Below are 24,844 nucleotides of genomic sequence, written 5' to 3'. Positions count from 1 at the left end.
GTGCAGAGCACTGTACTAAGCGCTTCTAGACTGTGAGCCCATTGTTGGGTGGGGACCGTCTCTATATATTGCCCATTTCTACTTCCCAAGTGCTTAGTACAGTGCTCTGCACACAGTAAACGCTCAGTAAATGTGATTGAATGAATGAATTAGCTTGCATCTATCCCAGTCCTTACTACAGTGGCTGGCACATGGAAAGCGTTTAACACATAACATTAAAAAAAAAAGAGTTGGAAGGGGTGGGTTGGTGATAGACACCACCTAAGGAGAGGTGAGCGTTTCTCCCCATGCTGAACACTGTCAGAAAGTGACCCCAGTGACGTGTTCCAGCGAGTGACCCCAGTGACATGTTCCCTGCCCATAAGGAGCCTGCATCCTAATCATCATCATCATCATCATCATCATCAATCGTATTTATTGAGCGCTTACTATGTGCAGAGCACTGTACTAAGCGCTTGGGAAGTACAAATTGGCAACATATAGAGACAGTCCCTACCCAACATTGGGCTCACAGTCTAAAAGGGGGAGACAGAGAACAAAACCAAACATACTAACAAAATAAAATAAATAGAATAGATATGTACAAGTAAAATAAATAGAGTAATAAATATGTACAAACATATATACATATGGAGGCATACATAGAACATCCAGGCGGGATGGGTCCCTTTATATATATATAAATAGAGAAGCAGCAGGGCCTAGTAATTAGAGCACGGGCCTGGGATCCAGGACCTGGGTTCTAATCCCGACTCCCCCAATTGTCTGCTGTGTGACCTTGGGGAAGTCACTTCACTTCTCTGGACCTCCGTTGCCTCATCTGTAAAATGGGGATTGAATACCTGAGAATAACAATAATGATAATAAACATTCATTCATTCATTCATTCAATCGCATTTAGGGAGTGCTTACTGTGTGCAGAGCACTGTACTAAGAGCTTGGGAAGTACAAGTTGGCAACATATAGAGACGGTCCCTATCCGTCAATGGGCTCACAGTCTAGAAGGGGGAGACAGACAACAAAACAAAACAGTTTTTGTTTTGGAAATAATAATTTCCATAAATTGCATATTTATGAATATATATTTATATGCATGCATAAATATATTCATATGTACATTATATAACAATTTGGTAATTTATTAATAATAATTATTGATCATAACAACAAATAATTGCAGTATTTGTTAAGCACTTATTTTGTGTCAAGCACCTGTTTTACTTCCCACTTGAACTTTCATTCATTCATTCAATCGTATTTATTGAGGGCTTACTGTGTGCAGAACACTGTACTAAGCGCTTGGGAAGTCCAAGTTGGCAACATATAGAGACGGTCCCTACCCAACAGCGGGCTCACAGTCTAGTAGGCGGGCTCACAGTCTAGAACTGTGAATTATGAGCCCCATGTGGGACAGGGATTCGGTCTGGCCTGGTTGACTTGCACCTACCTCAGTGCTTGACTCATTCATTCATTCATTCATTCATTCATTCATTCAATCGTATTTATTGAGCGCTTACTGTGTGCAGAGCACTGTACTAAGCGCTTGCGAAGTACAACTTGGCAAGTTGACTCCTAGCAAGCGCTCAACAAATACCATTTATAAAATATTAATGATAATTGAACAGACATATGTATACGAGCAGCATGGCTCAATGGAAAGAGCACGGGCTTGGGTGTCAGAGGTCATGGGTTCGAATCCCGGCTCCGCCAATTGTCAGCTGTGTGACTTCGGGTAAGTCACTTAACTTCTCTGTGCCTCAGTTACCTCATCTGTAAAATGGGGATTAAGACTGTGAGCCCCATGTGGGACAACCTGACCACCTTGTAACCTCCCCAGCGCTTAGAACAGTGTTTTGCACATAGTAAGCGCTTAATAAATGCCATTATTATTATTATTACTCACTAAATTTGATTGGCCCACCCACCGCATCAAATCCTAAAAGCCCTGTTGATGTTTGACCCTCCCCGCATTATTTCACACATTACTCCGCTCTTGATCTTGGACATCTGGGGTGCATCCAAGCCTTGGTTTTGGTCCTCTCACAGATCCTCTCATTTTTCTCTCCCTTTCTAGTGCAAAACCTTGTCCGGGATCTGTGACCACATCATCTCGCTGTCATCTGACTCGCTGGTGTCCCAGTCAGCCCACCTGGAGGTTGTCCACCTCACCAGCGTGCTTCCTGGAGAGGGCTTGGTGAGCCCTTCGCCAGTTGTGAGCCCCAGAATTGGCCCGAGAGCATTTCCCTCCCTCCTTTTCTCCTTCCTTCTCTCCCTCCCTCCATCCCTTCTTCCCTCCCTCTTTCCCCTCCTCTCTCCTCCTCTCTTCCTCTATCCCCTTCCTCCTTTTCTCTCTCCCTCTCTCCCTCCCTCCATCCTTTCTTCCCTCCCTTTCCCTTCCTCTCTCCCTCTCTCCCTCCCTTCCTCCTTTTCTCCCTCCCTCTCTCTCCCTCCCTCCCTTCCTTTCTTCCTCCTTCCCTCCTCTCACTTCCTCTCTCCCTCTCTCCTACTTTCCTTCCCTCCCTCTTCCTAGAGTCTCTCTTGTCATGATTGCCCTGGACCTGCTTAATTCCATTCCCAGAGCCAAAGACTGGGACCGTGAATGCACAGAGTAAACGCTCAATAAATGGCCTTGATTAATTGACAGATTAATTGGGAGTCTGGAGACTTTAGAGCTAGTCCTAACTCTGCCCCGACCTGCTCACTGTGTGACTTCGGGCAAGTGACCGGATCTCTCTGAGCCTCTGTTTCCTCATCTATACAACGTGGATAAGAGCCCTGCTCTCCCTCCATCCTCGACCGTGGGATAAGGATTGGGTTGGATTGATGAATTAGCACTTAACATGGTGCTTCTCACATAGTAAGCACTTAAAAAGTGAGCTCTTTGCAAGCTTCAGGTGACTTCTAAAAGCAGCCCTATTTTGACCTGCCTCCTTCCCTAAACGGAGTACAAAAATAACCCAAACCTCTCTGACCGATGATGCGTGAGGAGAGCTAGAAACCCAGAGTTGGGAAGGATGAAATCATTTATCAACCGCTGCCCGGGGGCTTGACCGATTTGGGCAGTGCCCGTCTTCTGTTGTTTATAACAGGAGCCCACCCCCATCCCCTAAAGTGTGGCAGCTACATGATGTGGTAAATTGACATTGAGTTGTCCGGTGAGGCGGAGGATGAGTGATTTTAATGGAAAAACCGTTTGGGTTGAAAACGCCACAGTTAATGGCCTGCAAAAACTGACGAGGCCCCATGCAGTGGGAGAAACCATTCCATGGTTGAACGGGAGGGACTCCCTCAGGGAGAACCAAGAAGCTTGACATCAGATGCCCCCCGCGATGCCCCCCGCTGAAAGCGTCACCTTGAGGTGATCCAACTTTATTTCAATGTGTTTCTTCTTCTTTCTTTTTTTTAACAGTAATTCTTTAACTGCTTCTCCCTTAGCCCTTGATAGACTTAGGAAACAATATCCAACATCCAAATGGTGCTGCCAAATCAGGTTGTCCGGTCACTCTATCCTAGTCGGACCCATGTGCCAGGCCCTGTGCTAAGCCCTGGGATAATCAGATTGGACACGGTCCACGTCCCACATGGGGCTCACAGTCTTAATTCCCATTTTACAGATGAGGTAACTGAGGCCCGGAGAAATGAAGTGGCTTGCCTGAGATCACACAGCAGACATGAGGTGCAGACAGGATTAAAACTCAGGTCCTTCTGACTCAGTCAGTCAATGGTATTAATTGAACACTTACAGTGTGCAGAGCACTGAACTGTGCTTGGGGGAGTACAATATAACAATATAACAGACACATTCCCTGCCCACAATGAGTTTACAGTCTAGACTCCCAGAACTGTGTTTAGGAGAAGCAGCGTGGCTCAGTGGAAAGAGCATGGGCTTGAGAGTCACAGGTCATGGGTTCACATCCCGACTCCGCCAACTGTCAGCTGTGTGACTCTGGGCAAGTCACTTCACTTCTCTGGGCCTCAGTTCCCTCATCTGTAAAATTGGGATTAAGACCGTGAGCCCCACGTGGGACAACCCGATCACCTTGTATCCTCCCCAGCACTTAGAACAGTGCCTTGCACATAGTAAGTGCTTAACAAATGCCATTATTATTATGATTATTATTATTATTTACCCCTAAGGCCATGCTGCTTCTTTCTGCCACATTGGCAGAAGACCTCCAGGTAGACCCACCTGCTAGACTGTCAGACTGGGATCAGGTTCCTCCCCATCCCACCCCCTTTCTTACCCTGCCTCTGGCTGCTTCTGCATTTTTCACCCCCTCTTTGGTTTTCCGACACTCCAGCCTGCAGCAGGAAAAAAAGACTTTGGTCTTGGTCATCTGGGTCTCCCCCCTAGGGCCGGTGGAGGCCCAGCGCCTGCCTGCCCGGATCAATCAATCAATCAATCGTATTTATTGAGCGCTTACTGTGTGCAGAGCACTGTATTAAGCGCTTCCATGACCCTATCTCCTCATCTATCTCCTGGGCCTGGGTCCCCCCGGGGTCCCTGCCTGGTGGAAAGCGAAAGACCTCAGTCCCCCAGGTGGCCCTTCCAATCCTGCCATTCCAGCTCTCATGGGGATGAAAACTCCTGGACAGAATTTGTGCTCCCCGCACCCGTGCACCCTCACTCACATTCCCAGAAGCAGCACTGCTCAGTGGACAGAGCCCGGGCTTTGGAGTCAGAGGTCGTGGGTTCAAATTCCGGCTCCGCCAATTGTCAGCTGTGTGACTTTGGGGGACTGTCTCTATATGTTGCCAATTTGTACTTCCCAAGCGCTTAGTACAGTGCTCTGCACATAGTAAGCGCTCAATAAATACGATTGATGATGATGATGATGATTTAACTTCTCTATGCCTCAGTGACCTCATCTGTAAAATGGGGATGAAGACTGTGAGCCCCCCGTGGGACAACCTGATCACCCCGTAACTTCCCCAGTGCTTAGAACAGTGCTTTGTGCATAGTAAGCACTTAATAAAATGCCATCGTTATTATTCCCACACAGTCTGAGCCTTGGGTCCTGGGGCAGAGGTGTCCAGGGGACTACCCACCACTTTTCTAGACTGTAAGCTCATTGTGGGCAGAGAATGTGTCTGTTACTTGTTATATTGTACTCCCCCAAGTGCTTAGTGCTCTGCAGATGGTAAGCGCTCAGTAAATAAGACTGTTTGAAGTCATAGTCAGCTGTGGACCCCCCGGCTCCATCCACAGCCCGTCTTGTTCCCTGGACGGTGTGCCTTTTGACAGTTCAGGACAGTTGGGACGCCGGGAGGCGGCTCGTGTCCACTCATTCGTCTAACAATTCCTCCTCCCACCTCTCTGCAGGGGATGTACATTAAATCCACCTACGACGGACTGCACGTTGTCACCGGGACGACAGAAAACGTAAGCCCCCCCCCCAGGGAAGACAACTCTGGGCTTGGGGCGGGTGGCTCTTCTCTCCTTCTCCAGTCCTCTCCACTTGCCCGCTCTGCGACCTTGGGAAAGTCACTTAACTTCTCAGCGTGGCTCAGTGGAAAGAGCCCGGGCTTGGGAGTCAGAGGTCGTGGGTTCTAATCCTGGCTCCGCCACTTGTCAGCTGGGTGACTTTGGGCAAGTCACTTTTCATTCAATCGTATTTAATCAATCAATCAATCGTATTTATTGAGCGCTTACTGTGTGCAGAGCACTGTACTAAGCGCTTGGGAAGTCCAAGTTGGCAACATATGGAGACAGTCCCTACCCAACAGCGGGCTCACAGTCTAGAAGGGGGAGACAGAGAACAAAACCAAACATATCAACAAAATAAAATCAATAGAATAGATATGTACAAGTAAAATAAATAAATAAATAGAATAATAAATATGTACAAACATATATACAGGTGCAGGCGATGGCATCACAGGGGGTAGTTAACGATTAACATGCTATTTATTGAGCACTTACTGTGTGCAGAGCATAGTACTAAGCGCTTGGGAATTACAAGTTGGCAACATATAGAGACGGTCCCTACCCAACAGTGGGCTCACAGTCTAGAAGGGGGAGACAGGAATAATAATGATTATGGGCATTCTTAAGAAGCAGTGTGGCTTAGTGGAAAGAGCACTTGGGAAAGTCACTTAACTCCTCTGTGCCTCAGTTACCTCATCTGTAAAATAGGGATTAAGATTGTGAGCCCCACATGGGACCACTTGATCACCTTGTATCCCCCCAGTGCCTAGAACAGTGCTTTGCACATAGTACGTGCTTAACAAATGCCATTATTATTATTATTATCATTATTATTATTATTATTATTATTCAGTTTCCTCATCTCTAAAATGGGGATTCAGTACTTGTTTTGCTGGGTTTTTTTTACGGTATTTGTGAAGTGCAATGTGTAAGCTCATTGTGGGCAGGGAATATGTCTGTTTATTGTTATATTTTATTTTCCCAAGCACCTAGTACGGTGTTCTGCACACAGCAAGCACTCAATAAATTCTATTGAATTTATTGAATTTGTTAAGACCAAGGTCATGATAATAATCTTAATTGTGGTATTTGTTAAGCGCTTACTATGTGCCAGGCACTGTACTAGATGCTGGGGTGGAAACAAGCAAATTGGGTTGGACACAGTCCCTGTCAAACGGGGGGCTCACACTCTCGATCCCCATTTTACAGATGAGGTAACTGAGTTACAGAGAAATTAAGTGACGACTAAGGTCACGTAGTAGACAAGTGGCAGAGCTGGGATTAGAACTCAGGTTCTCTGATGCCCAGGCCTCGGCTCTTTCTACTAGGCTGTGCTGCCAAACTGTACAGGGAATTAAGGTGTTACTGCGTTATAGTGGGAGTTAAATTGTTAACACACTGGTGTGGGAGTTATAATAGTTAATACACTGATATGGGAGTATATATATATACATATACATGATATATGTACATATATATGTATATATGTATATATGTTTGTACATATTTATTACTCTATTTATTTATTTGTTTATTTTACTTGTACATATCTATCCTATTTATTTTACTTTGTTAGTATGTTTGGTTTTGTTCTCTGTCTCCCCCTTTTAGACTGTGAGCCCACTGTTGGGTAGGGACTGTCTCCATATGTTGCCAATTTGTACTTCCCAAGCGCTTAGTACAGTGCTCTGCACACAGTAAGTGCTCAATAAATACGATTGATGATGGGAGTTAGAATTGTTAATACATTGGTGTGGGAGTTAGACTTGTTAACACACGGGTGTGGGAGTAAAAATTATTAACCCACTGTTAGTGTTTGCTGGCCCTGCCCTCTGGGGGAGTGCATGGTTAATAATAATAATAATAATAATAATAATAATAATAATGGCATTTATTAAGTGCTTACTATGTGTAAAGCACTGTTCTAAGCACTGGAGAGGTGACAAGGTGATCAGGTTGTCCCATGGGGGGCTCATAGTTTTAATCCCCATTTTACCGATGAGGTAACTGAGTTACAGAGAAATTAAGTGACTACTAAGGTCACATAGCAGACAAGGGGCAGAGCTGGGATTAGAACCCAGGTTCTCTGATGCCCAGGCCTCGGCTCTTTCCACTAGGCTGTGCTGCCAAACTGTAGAGGGAATTAAGTTGTTACTGCATTATAGTGGGAGTTAAATTGTTAACATACCGGTGTGGGAGTTAGAATAGTTAATACACTGGTGTGGGAGTTAGACTTGCTAACACACGGGTGTGGGAGTAAAAATTATTAACACACTGTTAGTGTTTGCTGGCCCTGCCCTCCAGTGGAGTGCATGGTTAATAATAATAATAATAATAATGACATTTATTAAGCACTTACTATGTGTAAAGCACTGTTCTAAGCACTTGGAGAGGTGACAAGGTGATCAGGTTGTCCCACGGGGGGCTCACAGTTTTAATCCCCCATTTACAGATGAGGGAACTGAGGCCCAGAGAAGTGAAGTGACTTGTCCAAATCACACAGCTGACAATCGCGGAGCCGGGATTTGAACCCATGACCTCTGACTCCAAAGCCCGGGCTCTTGCCACTAATCTGGTTGACAGATCTTCATGTCATCAGTGGTATTTATTGAGGGCTTGACTATATGCACAGCACTGTACTAAGCGCTTGGGAGAGTACAATATAACAGAGTTGGGAGGCACGTTCCCTTCTCACGGTGAACTTGCAGTCTAGAGGGGGAGACAGATATTACTATAAATGAGTAATTTATGATGTATAATTTATAGATATGTTCAACAGTGCTTTGCACATAGTAAGTGCTTAACAAATACCATCATTATTATTATTATAAGTGCTGTGGGGTTGAGGTTGGGGCAAATATCAAATGCCCAAAGGTCACAAAGACAGCCTGTCTGAGTTCCCGTCTTCTGGCCCACACAAAATAAGCGCCCAGGTTCTGATCCATAATTATAATGACAGCATTTATATACTAATTTATTTAGGGTGTTTTTTAAGTGCTTACTACGTGCCGGGCACTGAACTAAACTCTGGGGTATATACAAGCTAATCAGGTTGGTCACAGTCCCTGTCTCTCATGGGGCTCACAGTCTCAATCCCCATTTTACAGATGGGTCAACTGAGGCACAGAGGAGTGAAGCGACTCGCCCAAGGTCACACAGCAAGCAACTGGCAGGGCCGGGATTAGAACCCAGGGCCTCTGACACCCAAGCCTGTGCTGTATCCATTAGGCCACACTGCTTCTTCTTAAGTGCTCACTCTGTGCCAAGCACTCTGCCCAGGGCCATGAGGATTAGCTGGCTAATTAGATTGGCCACAGTGTCTATCTGACGCGGTGTCCATGGCATCTACAGTCTGAGGGGGAAGGAGAGGAGGTTTTATCATCAATCGTATTTATTGAGCGCTTACTGTGTGCAGAGCACTGTACTAAGCGCTTGGGAAGTCCAAGTTGGCAACATATAGAGACGGTCCCTACCCAACAGTGGGCTCACAGTCTAAAACGTTTTACCCCAGTAGGAATAATAATGACCGTGGGCATTCTTAAGAAGCAGCGTGGCTCAGTGGAAACAGCACGGGCTTTGGAGTCAGACGTCATGGGTTCAAATCCTGGCTCTGCCAACTGTCAGCTGCGTGACTTTGGGCAAGTCACTTAACTTCTCTGGGCCTCAGTTCCCTCATCTGTACAATGGGGATTAAAACTGTGAGCTACCTGTGGGACAGCCTGATCACCTTGTAACCTCCCCAGCACTTAGAACAGTGCTTTGCACATAGTAAGTGCTTACCAAATACATCATTATTATTATTATTGTGGGCCAAAGCACAGTGCTTAGCACTGAAGTGGTTAAAAGATCATCAGATTGGATGTGTAAGCTTGTCCTCTAGACCGTAAACTCGCTGTGGGCAGGGAACGTATCTGTTATATTGTTCTATTGTTCTGTTTCAAGCCCTTACTACAGTGCTCTGCAATCAATCAATCAATCAATCGCATTTATTGAGCGCTTACTGTGTGCAGAGCACTGTATTAAGCGCTTGGGAAGTACAAGTTGGCAACATATAGAGGCAGTCCCTACCCAACAGTGGGCTCACACACAGTAAGCACTCGGTAAATATGATTGACTGGCTGACTGACGAAGGCAGCATGGCCTAGTGGAAAGGGCATGGAGCTGGGAATCACAAGTCCCCTTCTAGACTGTGAGCCCGTTGTGGGGTAGGGACCATCTCTATATGTTGCCAATTTGTACTTCCCAAGCGCTCGGTACAGTGCTCTGCGCACAGCAAGCGCTCAATAAATTCGATTGAATGAATGAATTTTCATTCAATGCTTTCATTTTCATTCGATTGAATGAATGAATGACCTGGGTTCTAATCCTGGCTCTGCCTCATACCTGCTGAGTGATCCTGGGAGAGTCACTTCATTTCCTCTATGCCTCATTTACTTCATCTGTAAAATGGGGATGAAGACTGTGAGCCCCATGTGGGCCTGATTACCTCGTATCCACCCAGGTGCTTAGTACAGTACATGGGACATAAAAAACGCTGAACAAATACTACAAACACACACACACAAATCTTGATTCTGGTAGTTGGCATGTGAAGTCCAGCTGAAAGGCTTCTTCTAGACCCTCATCTTTGTCTTTTGATTTGTGCTGAGGAAAGTAACATCTTCTCCTAGTCACATCGTCTTCCCAATCCCACTCCTCGCCCCGCAAGGAGCTTCCAGTTTACAGAATGCCTCTGGCCACCGTGGAGTTGATGGAACATTCCCTTCAAGATGGGGAAAACAACCTCCTGGTGACCTAGGGAGAAATAAACCCAGCTGCATCTCAGCCCCCAAATTATCTTGAATGTCTTGCTACAGGAGAGAAATATTGTATTAAAGGTAATGGGGAGGCAGCCCCCTTTTGAAATCTCCTTTTTTTTTAAAGAGAAGAATTTGCCAGGTGACCAAGTGAAAGTCATAAATCTCCCCCAGGGCCCTCTCAGAGTCCCATCTCTGAGCCACAACCGTGAGGCCGGGGACAGCCCAAGGCGGGCCGGGGGGGATAATCAATCAATCAATCAATCAATCGTATTTATTGAGCACTTACTGTGTGCAGAGCACTGTACTAAGCATTTGGGAAGTACAAGTTGGCAACATATAGAGACAGTCCCTACCCAACAGTGGGCTCACAGTCTAGGAGGGGGAGACAGAGAACAAAACCAAACATATTAACAAAATAAAATAAATAGAATAGATATGTACAAGTAAAATAAATAAATAAATAAATAGAGTAATCATCATCATCATCATCATCAATCGTATTTATTGAGTGCTTACTATGTGCAGAGCACTGTACTAAGAGTTTGGGAAGTACAAGTTGGCAACATATAGAGACAGTCGCTACCCAACAGTGGGCTCACAGTCTAGAAGGGGGAGACAGAGAACAAAACCAAACATATTAACACAATAAAATAGAATAGATATGTACAAGTAAAATAAATAAATAAATAAATGGAGTAATAAATATGTACAAACATATATGCATATATACAGGTGCTGTGGGGAAGGGAAGGAGGTAAGACGTGGGGGATGGAGAGGAGGACGAGGGGGAGAGGGGGGCAAGGGGGTCACTTGTGCCTGCGACCAGGAAAGAGCGAGGCTGGAAATTCTGCTGCCGCTGAGCCCTTTCTTTGGAACACTACTCCAAATTGATTCCTGCTCCGTGCTCGGGGATCGTTGTCCGCTGAGCCCAGCTTTCATTAAAAATGAGAATAAATAATTCAGCTTGGACAAAGGCAGGGAGAGGATTAGAGGGACAAGACAGACCTTGGCTCATGGCCAGACTCAGGGAAACTGGGCACAGAATGCCTTCTCCTTCTTGCTGCTAAGAGCGCCTGACCATCGGCCTGACCCGATGTCACTTCCTCGAACACGAGGTGACAGGGAAGCTGGGCCGGCCGCCCACCACCGCCTCTCTTTTAGGGAGGTGTGAAGCAGGGCCTCGAACTCGGGCGCATGAGGGGTGTTCGGTTATCTGTCAGAGAATCATCAGCTGGGGGAACAGCGTTTTCGGGCTCATCAGGATCGACTGAGCACCCGAGAGCACTGTACTGGATGCAGACCTCTCTACCGAGGAAGAGGGAATAGGTATTTTATCCTCATTTTACAGATGAGGTAACTGAGGTCCAGAGAAGCGAAGTGACCTGTCTGAGGTCACTCAGCAGGCAAGCGACTGAGCCTGGGCTAAGAGCTGGGCCTCCAGACTCTCAGGTTAGCAGTCTGATCACTAGACTACATCGAGGGAAAATCTAAGTAATAATAATAATGGCATTTATTAAACACTTACTATGTGCAAAGCACCGTTCTAAGCACTGGGGAGGTTACAAGGTGATCAGGTTGTCCCACGGGGGGCTCACGGTCTTCATCCCCATGTTCCAGATGAGGTAACTGAGGCCCAGAGAAGTGAAGTGACTTGCCCAAAGTCACACAGCTGACAAGTGGAGGAGCTGGGATTTGAACCCATGACCTCTGACTCCAAAGCCCGGGCTCTTTTCACTGAGCCACACTGCTTAAGTAGAACCATTAATAGCAAAAGTAAGCAATGAATGAATAAAAACATGTCCATAGTTCTGCCAAACTGGATGATGGGATGACTTGAGTAGGTCAAGGAAGGCCTCCTGAAGTAGGTGGCTGGGGGGAGCTCAATCAATCAATGGTGGTATTTACTGAGTGTTTACTATGTGTAATAATAATAATAATAATATTGGTATTTGTTAAGCGCTTACTATGTGCCAAGCACTGTTCTAAGCACTGGAGGGGATACAAGGTAATCAAGGTTGTCCCACGTGGGACTCACAGTCTTCATTCCCATTTTACAGATGAGGAAACTGAGGCACAGAGAAGTTAAGTGACTTGCCTAAAGTCACACTGCTGACAAGTGGAGGAGCCGGGATTTGAACCCATGATCTCTGACTCCCAAGCCTGGGCTCTTTCCACTGAGCCACACTGCTTCCCTAGAGCACTGTAGAGCAGTGTAGAGCACCTGAATTAAACACTTAGAAAAGTACCAACTCTGTAGGAGAAGCATTGTGGCCTAATGGATAGAGCATGGGCCCAGGAGTTAGGATTTGGGTTCATTCATTAATTCATTCAATTGTATTTATTGAGAGCTTACTGTGTGCAGAGCACTGTACTAAGCATTTGGAAAGCACAATTCGGCAACACAGACAATCCCTGCCCAACAATGGGCTCATAGTCTAGAAGGGGGGAGACAGACATCAAAAGAAGTAAACAGGTGTCAATAGCTTTAATATAAATAAGTAGAATTAGTAGAATTAAGGCTATGATTAGTAGAATCACAGCCTTTTAGACTGTGAGCCCACTGTTGGGTAGGGACTGTCTCTATATGTTGCAAATTTGTACTTCCCAAGCGCTTAGTACAGTGCTCTGCACATAGTAAGTGCTCAATAAATACAATTGGTGATAATTATAGATATATGCGCATGATTAATAAAATAAATAGAATAATAAATATGTACGTATATACACAAGAGCTGTGGGGTGGGGAGGGCAGGTAGAGCAGAGGGAGAGAGTCAAGGTGATGGGGAGGGGAGGAGGAGCAGAGGAAAAAGGGGGCTCAGTCTGGACCATGAGCCCACTGTTGGGTAGGGACCGTCTCTATATGTTGCCAACTTGTACTGCCCAAGCACTTAGTACAGTGCTCTGCACACAGTAAGTGCTCAATAAATACGACTGATTGATTGATTGATTGATTGGGAAGGCCTCCTGGAGGAGGTGAGCTTTCAGTAGGGCTTTGAAGGGGGTCAAGTGTGCTAGTTTGGCGGATGTGCGGAGGGTGGGCATTCCAGGCCAGAGGAAGGACGTGGGCCAGGGGTCGACGGCGGGACAGGCGAGAAGGAGGCCCAGTGAGCAGGTGAGCGGTGGCAGAGGAGCGGAGGGTGCGGGCTGGGCCGGAGAAGGAAAGAAGGGAGGTGAGGTAGGAGGGGGTGAGGGGATGGACAGCCTTGAAGCCGAGAGTGAGGAGTTTTTGCTTGATACAGAGGTTGATAGGCAACCACTGGAGATTTTGGAGGAGGGGGTTGACATGCTCAGAGCGTTTCTCATCCTGTGTTCTCATCCTGGTTTTGCCACATAATAATAATTTGTGGTATCTGTTGAGCGTGTACTGCTGCTCTGAGTGCACCTTCTGCTAGGCTACACTGCCTCCCACTTAGGCGTTTCTGTCAGCACGCCCACTGCAGCGTGGCACAGTGGAAAGAGCCCGGGCTTTGGAGTCAGAGGTCATGGGTTCAAATCCCGGCTCTGCCCATTGTCAGCTGTGTGACTTGGGCAAGTCACTTAACTTCTCTGTGCCTCAGTTACCTCATCTGTAAAATGGGGATTAAGACTGTGAGCCCCATATGGGACAACCTGATCACCTTGTAACCTCCCCAGCGCTTAGAACAGTGCTTTGCACATAGTAAGCGCTTAATAAATGCCATTATTATTATTATTATTATTATTATTCTGCTACTGCTAGGTGGACCCCTCGTCTCTGATTCATCAGGAGTTTCTCTCATAATAGTAATAATAATAATAATGGCATTTATTAAGCGTTTACTATTTGCAAAGCACTGTTCTAAGCACTGGGGAGGTTATAAGGTAATCGGGTTGTCCCACGTGGGGCTCACAGTCTTCATCCCCATTTTCCAGATGAGGGAACTGAGGCCCAGAGAAGTAAAGTGACTTGCCCAAAGTCACACAGTCGACTATTGGCAGTGCCGGGATTTGAACCCATGACCTCTGACTCCTAAGCCTGTGCTCTTTCCACTGAGCCATGCTTCTTCTCTTCTTCCAGACCCCGTTAGATTTCTGAGCTGTCGATGTGTTCTTCTCCTGTCTTATTTTCTTCAAGCCCACAGACAGATGCCGGCTTCCTCCGGGAAGCCCGTCGGGTGCTAACAAACTGAAACTGCCTGCCGGTTTCACCTCCACAACATCGCCAAGATCCGCCCTTTCCTCTCCATCCAAACCACTACCCTGCTGGTTCAATCTCTCATCCTATCCTGACTGGATGACTGCATCAGCCTCCTCTCTGATCTCCCATCCTCCTGTCTCTCCCCACTTCAGTCTTTACTTCACACTGCTGCCCGGACTGTCTTTGTCCAGAAATGCTCTGGGCATGTTACTCCCCTCCTCAAAAATCTCCAGTGGCTACCAATCAATCTGCGCATCAGGCAGAAACTCCTCACCCTGGGCTTCAAGGCTGTCCATCCCCTGGCCCCCTCCTACCTCACCTCCCTTCTCTCCTTCTCCAGCCCAGCCCGCACCCTCCACTCCTCCGCCGCTAATCTCCTCACCGGGCCTCGTTCTCTCCTGTCCCGCCATCGACCCCCGGCCCACGTCATCCCCCGGGCCCGGAATGCCCTCCCTCTGCACATCCACCAAGCTAGCTCTCTTCCTCCCTTCAAAGCCCTACTGAGAGCTCACCTCCTCCAGGAGGCCTTCCGAGACTAAGCCCCCCCCATTCCTCTTGCCCTCCCCATCCCCCCTGCCCTACCTCTTTCCCCTCCACACAGTACCTGTATATATGTTTCTACAGATTTATTACTCTATTTATTTTACTTGCACATATTTACTATTCTATTTTATTAATATGTTTTGTCTTGTTGTCTGCCTCCCCCTTCTAGACTGTGAGCCCGCTGTTGGGTAGGGACCGTCTCTATCTGTTGCCAATTTGTACTTCCCAAGCGTTTAGTACAGTGCTCTGCACACAGTAAGCGCTCAATAAATATGATTGAATGAGTGAATAAACAAGGTGGCCGGAGTCCATCCCCGGCACCAGAGATGAGGGATCCTGTCCAGGCTGTCCCTGTGCCGATGGGGATCATCATCATCATCATCATCAATCGTATTTATTGAGCGCTTACTATGTGCAGAGCACTGTACTAAGCGCTTGGGAAGTACAAATTGGCAACATATAGAGGATGGAGGCCTGCGATCGGCCTCTGGGCCTCAGTTGAGGGGCAGACCTTAGTCTCATCCAGTCCCGTGCCATTCTATCTGGTGCAGCCCACAGTGGGGCACAGAGGATTCATTCATTCAATCAATCGTATTTATTGAGCGCTTATTGTGTGCAGAGCACTGGACTAAGCGCTTGGGAAGTACAAGTTCGCAAGTTGGGAGGGAACAGTAGTAAGTCCATCCTTTCTTTCTTTCTCGACCTCCAGGTCCCAAAACTGTGTGCTCTGCACACAGTGAGCGCTCAATAAATACGATTGAACGCATGACTCAGCCCAGGAAAGGGGGGTTTCTGGGGAAGTGTGAAAAGCAGCGTGGCTCAGTAGAAAGAGCACGAGCTTGGGAGTCAGAGGTCATGGGTTCTAATCCCGGCTCCGGCACTTATCAGCTGTGTGATTTGGGGCAAGCCACTTAACTTCTCTGTTCCTCAGTTCCCTCTTCTGGAAAATGGGGATTAAGACTGTGAGTCCCACATGGGGATAACCTGATTACCTCTCCCCCTCCACCTCCTCCCCCCTTCATCCCCCTGCCTTACCTCCTTCCCTTCCCCACAGCACCTGTATATATGTATATATGTTTGTACAGATTTATTACTCTATTTATTTATTTATTTTACTTGTACATATCTATTCTATTTATTTTATTTTGTTAATACGTTTGGTTTTGTTCTCTGTCTCCCCCTTCTAGACTGTGAGCCCACTGTTGGGTAGGGACTGTCTCTATATGTTGCCAACTTGGACTTCCCAAGCGCTTAGTACAGTGCTCTGCACACAGTAAGCGCTCAATAAATATGATTGATTGATTGATCTTGTAGAGAAGCAGCAGAGCCTAGTGTCAAGAGCACAGGCTTGGAATACGATTGATTGATTGATTGATTACCTTGTATCCCCCCCAGCACTTAGAACAGTGCTTGGCACATAGTAAGCGCTTACAACTACCAAAATTATTACATTATTATTATTATTACGTAGACTTGATCCCTACCCTCAAGGAGTTTGCAGTCTAATGTGTGCAGAACATTATACAGGGTGTGTGGGAGGGAACGATAGAATAAGGAGAGGAGATCCTTATTAAGAGCAGCTGAGCCATACACGGCCAGACTGTAAGCTCCTTGTGAGCAGGGAACATATCTATCAACTAACAATAATAATGATGGTATTTGTTAAGTGATTACTATATAATAATAATGATGATGGCATTTGTTAAGTGCTTACTATGTGCCAAGTACTGTTCCAAGCTCTGGGGTAATAATAATAATAATGGCGGCATTTGTTAAGCGCTTACTATGTGCAAAGCACTGTTCTAAGCGCAGAGGAGGTTACAAGGTGATCAGGTTGTCCCACTGGGGGCTCACAGCCTTAATCCCCTTTTTACAGATGAGGTAACTGAGGCACAGAGAAGTTAAGTAACTTGCCCAAAGTCACAAAGCTGACAAGCGGCAGAGCCGGGATTAGAACCTGCGACCTCTGACTCCCAAGCCCGGGCTCTTTCCACTAAGCCACTCTACTTCTCCAGGCACCGTACTAAGCGCTGGGATGGATACAAGAAGTAGCGTGGCTCAATGGAAAGAGCCCGGGCTTTGAAGTCAGAGGTCATGGGTTCAAATCCCCCCTTCGCCAATTGTCAGCTGTGTGACTTTGGGCAAGTCACTTCACTTCTCTGAGCCTCAGTTACCTCATCTGTAAAATGGGGATTAAGACTGTGAGCCCCAGGTGGGACAACCTGATCACCTTGTATCCCCCCAGCGCTTAGAACAGTGCTTTGCACATAGTAAGCACTTAATAAATGCTATTATTATCATTATTATTATTATTATTATTATTATTATTATTATTATTATTATTCTCTGAGTCTCAGTTACCTCATCTGTAAAATGGGGATTAAGACTGTGAGCCCCACGTGGGACAACCTGATCCCCTTACTTCCCCCCCCCAGTGCTCAGAGCAGTGCTTTGCACATAGTAAGCACTTAATAAATGCCATTATTATTATTATTATTATTCTCTGAGCCTCAGTTACCTCATCTGTAAAATGGGGATTGAGACTGCGAGCCCCACGTGGGACAACCTGATCACCTTTTATCCCCCCCAGTGCTTAGAACAGTGCTTTGCACATAGTAGCACTTAATAAATGCCATTATTATTATTACTATTATTCTCTGAGCCTCAGTTACCTCATCTGTAAAATGGGGATTAAGACTGTGAGCCCCACGTGGAACAACGTGATCCCCTTGCTTCCCTCCCCCCAGTGCTTAGAACAGTGCTTTGCACATTGTAAACACTTAATAAATGCCATTATTATTATTATTATTCTCTGAGCCTCAGTTACCTCATCTGTAAAATGGGGATTAAGACTGTGAGCCCCACGTGGGACAACCTGTTCCCCTTGCTTCCCCTCCAGTGCTTAGAACAGTGCTTTGCACATAGTAAGCACTTAATAAATGCCATTATTATATTATTATTATTATTGTTCTCTGAGCCTCAGTTACTTCATCTGTAAAATTTGGATTAAGACTGTGAGCCCCACGTGGGACAACCTGATCCCTTTGCTTCCCCCCAGTGCTTAGAACAGTGCTTTGCACATAGTAAGCGCTTAACAAACACCATCATTATTATACAAGCAAATCGAGTTGTATCAACCCTATTATATTGTTATATCGTCCTCTCCCAAGCACTTAGTACAGAGCTCTGTACATAACGAGCAGTCAATAATTGTGACTGTTGGACTGGTAGTGGAGGGGGATGTTTGCTTGATGGGGCTTGGCTCCCGAGCCGGCAAATCTGTCCGCACGCTCACTCTCACTCGTTCTCGCTCGTTCTGGGACTCAGTTTCTCCCTGCTGGTGCTCAGCTTTCCCCCGTTCTCTGTTGCCTTTAGTCTCCAGCGGACCAGTGCAAGAAGATCCACGCGGGGGATGAAGTCATCCAGGTCAACCATCAGACAGTGGTGAGTCTCGTTCTCGTACCTCATTCTCGCCCGTCCCATCATCGACCCCCGGCCCACGTCATCCCCCGGGCCTGGCATGCCCTCCCTCTGCCCATCCGCCAAGCTCGCTCTCTTCCTCCCTTCAAGGCCCTACTGAGAGCTCACCTCCTCCAGGAGGCCTTCCCAGACTGAGCCCCTTCCTTCCTCTCCCCCTTGTCCCCCTCTCCATCTCCCCCATCTTACCTCCTTCCCTTCCCCAATGCACCTGTATATATGTATATATGTTTGTACATATTTGTTACTCTATTTATTTATTTATTTATTTTACTTGTCCATATCTATTCTATTTATTTTATTTTGTTAGTATGTTTGGTTTTGTTCTCTGTCTCCCCCTTTTAGACTGTGAGCCCACTGTTGGGTAGGGACTGTCTCTATATGTTGCCAACTTGTACTTCCCAAGCGCTTGGTACAGTGCTCTGCACACAGTTAGCGCTCAATAAATACGATTGATGATGATGATGATGATGATGATGAGTGACCGCGCGGGGCTGTGCCCGCCCTCTGGGGGGGAAGGGGTTGCCTCAGTTGATGGAACGAGATGGGGAAGGGGCAGGGTGGTCCGAGCATGACCCCCTTCATCTCTTCCCCGGCCTCCATTGTCCACTCTCTCCGCCCAGGATTCAGCGCTGATAACCCTCCATTTTTAGGCAGCAAGTAGCCCTGCCCAAATACTATTTTCTAGACTTCTTCTATCAATCAATCAATCAATCAATCAATCAATCAATCGTATTTATTGAGCGCTTACTGTGTGCAGAGCACTGTACTAAGCGCTTGGGAAGTACAAGTTGGCAACATATAGAGACAGTCCCTACCCAACAGTGGGCTCACAGTCTAGAAGGGGGAGACGGAGAACAAAACCAAACATACTAACAAAATAAAATAAATAGAATAGATATGCACAAATAAAATAAATAAAGAAATAGAGTAATAAATACGCACAAACATATATACATATATACAGGTGCTGTGGGGAAGGGAAGGAGGTAAGATGGGGAGGATGGAGAGGGGGACGAGGGGGAGAGGAAGGAAGGGGTTCAGTCTGGGAAGGCCTCCTGGAGGAGGTGAGCTCTCAGTAGGGCCTTCTTCTGGACTGTGAGCCCACTGTCGGGTAGGGACCGTCTCTATAGGTTGCCAACTTGGACTTCCCAAGCTCTTAGTACACAGTAAGCGCTCAATAAATACGATTGAATGAATGAATGAATGACTCCTTCCAGGTACTGGGTGTCTACTCGGGGCCGAACGCTGTATTGGGAACCTTGAAAAACAGTATGGCCTAGTGGAAAGAGCCTGGGCTTCGGAGTCAGAGGTCAGGGGTTCAAATCCCGACTCCACCACTGCCTGCTGTGTGACTGTGGGCAGGTCACTTCATTACTCCGTACCTCAGTTACCTCATCTGTAAAATGGGGATTGGGATTGTGAGCCCCATGTGGGACAGGGGCTGTGTCCAACCTGATTGCCTTGTATCTACCCCAGAGCTTAGAATAGTGTTTGACACACGTTAAGCACTTAACAAATACCATTATTATTTTTGTTATTACTATTACTGTGTGCAAAGCACAGAACTGAGCTCCTTCTTGGTACAACTGGGGGCTCCGAGACTGAGCCCCCTTTTTTCTCTCCTCCTCCCCATCCCCCCCTCTGCCCTACCTCCTTCGCCTCCCCACAGCACTTGTATCTATTTGTACAGATTTATTACTCTATTTATTTTACCGTACATATTTACTATTCTATTTATTTTGTGAATGATGCACATATAGGTATAATTCTATTTGTTCTGACTATTTTGACACGTCTCCATATTTTGTTTTGTTGTCTGTCTCCCCCTTCTAGACTGTGAGCCCATTGTATGGTAGGGACCGTCTCTATGTGTTGCCGACTTGTACTTCCCAAGAGCTTAGTACAGTGCTCAGCACACAGTAAGCGCTCAATAAATATGATTGAATGAATGAAGGAATACAAAGCTTGGATCTGAGCACCTAATGGGTAGAGAGCATTGATCTGAGCTCCTACTGTGTGCAGAGCACTGATCTGAGCAACCTCCGTGCACAGAGCTCAGAGGTCATGGGTTCTAATCCCGGCTCTGCCACTCGTCAGCTGTGTGACTTTGGGCAAGTCACTTCACTTCTCTGAGCCTCGGTTCCCTCATCTGTAAAATGGGGATGAAAACTGTGAGCCCCACGTGGGACAACCTGATCACCTTGTATCCTCCCCAGTGCTTAGAACAGTGCTTTGCACATAGTAAGCGCTTAACAAATGCTATCATCATCATTATTATGAGGCATTTGGGAGAGTAAACTGGAAGTAAAAGACACGGTCTCCACCTTGAAGGATCTTACAGTAGAGTCGGAGAAACAGACACAAAATAATTACAAAGAGGAAAAAAAGAGAATGGAAAAAGGGATGAGTGAATGAATGAAGTGCTTTCAGCACTGTGGATAGAGTCCGGACCTGGGATTCAGAAGGTCATGGGTTCTAGTCCAAGCTCCACTGCTTGTCTTCTGTGTCACCTTGGACAAGTCACTTCACTTCTTTGTGCCTCAATTACCCCACCATAAAATGGTGATTGAGACTGTGAGCCCCACGTGGGACAGGGATTGTGTCCAAAATGAATTGCTTGTGTCCACCCCCAGTGCTTTGTACAGTGCCTGGCGTATAGTAAGTGCTTAATAAATACCATAATTATTATTATTATTACTTATTATTATTATTAATTATTATTATTCACAAACTGCTCTGTACAGTACGAGGGCCCTTGAAAAGGCCAGCGTGGGCAGAGCAGAGGGTAGAGCGGGTGAAAGGAGCTAACATGGAACTGGAAGAGATGAGTCTAGACTGTCTAGACTAGAGATCTTCTAGACTGTGAGCCCACTGTTGGGTAGGGACTGTCTCTATATGTTGCCAACTTGTACTTCCCAAGCGCTTAGTACAGTGCTCTGTACACAGTAAGCACTCAATAAATACGATTGATTGATTGATTGATTGAGTCACTGATCCATAGAGGCCAAAACCTCCAGGTTGACGTCCATTCTGACATCACTTCAATCCATCAATCCGTGGTATTTGTTGTGCGCTCACTGTGGGGAGAACACTGTACTAAGCTCTTGGGAGGGTAACAATCCAAGAGATGATTGATCAATCAATCACATTTATTGAGCACTTACTGTGGGCAGAATACTGCACTAAGCGCTTAGGAGACTACAATATAACATTCATTTATTCAATCGTATTTATTGAGTGCTTACCGTTTGCAGAGCACTGTACTAAGCTCTTGGAAAGTGTAATTCAGCAATAAAGAGAGACAATCCCTGCCCACAAGGAACTCACAGACTAGGGGAAGGACAGCCTGCAGCGACAAGGAGCCCACCCAGTGTGATGATGATGATGATGATGGCATTTATTAAGCACTTACTATGTGCAAAGCACTGTTCTAAGCACTGGAGTGGTTACAAGGTGATCAGGTCATCCCACGGGGGGCTCCCAGTCTTCACCCCCATTTTCCAGATGTGGGAATTGAGGCCCAGAGAAGTGAAGTGACTTGCCCCAAGTCACACGGCTGTCAAGTGGCAGAGGTGGGACTTGAACCCGTGACCTCTGACTCCAAAGCCCGGGCTCTTTCCACTGAGCCACGCTGCTTCTGTATAATGAACTAATTCTAGGAATGAATGAACTAAGTGCTTGGGAGAATATAATAATAGTTAATCGCCACAATCCATCCTGCCAAGTAAGGCTGATTCTGCGTAAAACTGCGAAACTGTATTGCATTTAGATATTATAATCATAATAATAGTGAATAATTACGGGATCTGTTAAGTGCTTACTCTGTGCCAGGCACTGTACTAAGCACTGGAGTAATAATAATGATGGCATTTATTAAGCACTTACGATGTGCAAAGCACTGTTCCAAGTGCTGGGGAGGTTACAAGGTGATCAAGTTGTCTCATGGGGAGCTCAGTCTCCATCCCCATTTTCCAGATGAGGGAACTGAGGCCAGTGTGGAAACCAGCAGGGCCACTAGAAACCCCCCTCCCCAACTACGTACCTTAGACATCTCGACAAGCAGAGATGGGTGGAAGGTAACACAGTTGCCAAAAGTTCCAGAGGAAGATCGTTTCTGTGGCCCTGCCGCCCAGTTAATAATAATAATAATAATAATAATAATAATAATAATAATAATAATAATAATAATAATAATAGTGGTATTTGTTAAGCGCTTGCTATGTGTCCAACACTGTACCAAGCACTGGAATAAATCCAAGATGATCGGACATAATCTCTGTTTAATATAGGGCTAACAGAATGAGTAGGAGGGCAGAAAGGTATTGAATCCCCATTTTGCCAGTGAGGGAACTGAGGCCCCGAGAAGTTTTGTTTTTTTGAGTTTTTTTCTCCTGGTATTGTTAAGCAGTTACTCTGTGTCAAACACAGTTCTGAGCAGTCGGGTAAGTACAAGTTAATCAGGTTGGACACATTCCCTGTCCCGCTCGGGGCTCACAGCCTCAATCCCCATTTCATAGATGAGGTCACTGAGACACAGAGAAGTGAAGTGACTTTCCCAAGGTCACACAGCAGACAAGTGGTGGAGCCAGGGTTAGAACTCAGGTCTTTCGGACTCACAGGCCCGGGCTCTTTCACCTAATCCTCCACCACTGGACTTTCCTTAAAGTTGCGGGCCTTCCGATCTCGTGTAACGAAGGGCCGTGGAGCATGGTGGGCTCGCCCTGGGAATAAAGCCCTTTTAGACTGTGAGCCCACTGTTGGGTAGGGACTGTCTCTATATGTTGCCAACTTGTACTTCCCAAGCGCTTAGTACAGTGCTCTGCACACAGTAAGCGCTCAATAAATATGATTGATTGATTGATTGATTGATTGATTGATAAAGCCAACCAGAGCTCTAACTTCCACCCCCACTCAGGGAGCAGACAGCGTACGAAACCCTCCTTTCCGTCTCAGTCTTCCCTTTTTAGCCGCAAGCGGTAGAGCCGTTGCTTGACCTGAAAAATGTCCCGTTTTTATCCACTCCAGGCCAAGTCCGGTGTCAGGCTAAGCAGCTGGCATTTTCCCCACGGTGGGAAGGCTCTGTGGGGGAGGATCAGAAGGGAGGGAGCCAGTCTCCAAGAGCCAGCGGGTAATTTTCCATGCCCGAACGCTGGCCTCCCTCTCTGGATAGTTCTGCACAGGTCGATATGATCCTATCGTGACCAATGTCTCCCTCAGGGAGCCAAAGAAATGGGTGGGTCCCAGCCAAACCACTATTTACACAGCCAGCACAGCCCCCACCTGGTTTTATTTTTCCTTTTAATGGCATTTGTTAAGTGCTTACTATGTGCCAGGCACTGTACTAAGCGCTGGGGTAGATACAAGTCAATCAGGTCGGACACAGTCCAAGTCCCACAGGGGGCTCAGAGTTTTATAGATGAGGTAACTGAGGCCCAGAGAAACGAAGTGACTTGTCCAAAGTCACCCAGCGGACAAGTGGCAGAACCGGGATTAGAACCCAGGTCCTCTGACTCCCATATATAAAATAGAGGTAAGGATCATGTACCCTTCCAGACTGCGAGCCCTGTGTTGGGTAGGGACCGTCTCTATATGTTGCCGACTTGTACTTCCCAAGCGCTTAGTACAGTGCTCTGCACACCGTAAGTGCTCAATAAATACGATTGAATGAATGAATGAATAAATGAATATATGGGTATATACGAGTCTTGCAAAAAATGTGATTCGAATAGTTCCGTGCTTGATTCAGAGCATAGAAATGCTGCTGATTTTGCCAGCAGCCAACATTTTGGGATGCTGTTCACGGTAGGGGAGGTTTAATTTCCACATTTTTCCTCTGCAGCAATAATCAATTGTATTTATTGAGCACTTACTGTTGCAGAGCACTGTATTAGGTGCTTGGGAGGGTACAATGTTACACTCTAATAGAGTTGGTAGATACATTCCCTATTCACGATGAGCTTCCAATCTAGCGGGGGAGCATTTGGGGGGGTGGGGGATGATGGATGGCTGTAATAGGACTTTTCTATGAAGAGAAGCAGTGTGGCTCAGTGGAAAGAGCCCGGGCTTTGGAGTTTAATATGTCAATTCCGACTCGAGGATCCGAATTCTCATCCAAGATTTCCAGCCTCCTCTAATAAGTTCTCCTTTCTCAAAGAGATTCTTGGTTTCTAATTCCTAATGGGAGATACTGATTTACGAGCTCATTTTCCCTTCCTTCCTCAACTGTAGACATTGCCGGCCACCCTCCTAAACCTCTGCATTTAATGGGTTTTCATTAACATTTCTCCCCGAGAATAAATTAATCATTAACAAATGAATAATTTATCATCTCCAACTCATGGGCGTGGGTCGAGTTACGGAAGAGCTAGCAGTCGGCGATCCAATCCCGAGCCTGGCTCCTCGTAGGATGATTATGTTAAGGGAAATGAAAGACTACCC

General features: G+C 46.3%; 1 protein-coding gene across 2 annotated transcripts in view; it reads left to right on the top strand.

Annotated features, from left to right (window-relative positions):
* Window positions 1-24,844, top strand: part of LOC119930044 (connector enhancer of kinase suppressor of ras 2-like) — a 266,115-nt gene that overhangs the window by 119,010 nt on the left and 122,261 nt on the right. For both annotated transcript variants that reach the window (XM_038748473.1, XM_038748472.1), the window contains exons 7-9: window positions 2,075-2,194; window positions 5,324-5,383; window positions 18,302-18,370. In XM_038748473.1, the coding sequence (XP_038604401.1) occupies window positions 2,075-2,194; window positions 5,324-5,383; window positions 18,302-18,370 (249 nt within the window). The remainder of the gene's footprint in view (window positions 1-2,074; window positions 2,195-5,323; window positions 5,384-18,301; window positions 18,371-24,844) is intronic.

The sequence above is a fragment of the Tachyglossus aculeatus genome, chromosome 6, assembly GCF_015852505.1.
Source record: "Tachyglossus aculeatus isolate mTacAcu1 chromosome 6, mTacAcu1.pri, whole genome shotgun sequence".
Taxonomy (NCBI): Eukaryota; Metazoa; Chordata; class Mammalia; order Monotremata; family Tachyglossidae; genus Tachyglossus; species Tachyglossus aculeatus.
The sequence above is the reverse complement of the archived record's forward strand: the minus strand, read 5'-3'. Positions and strand labels throughout refer to the sequence as shown.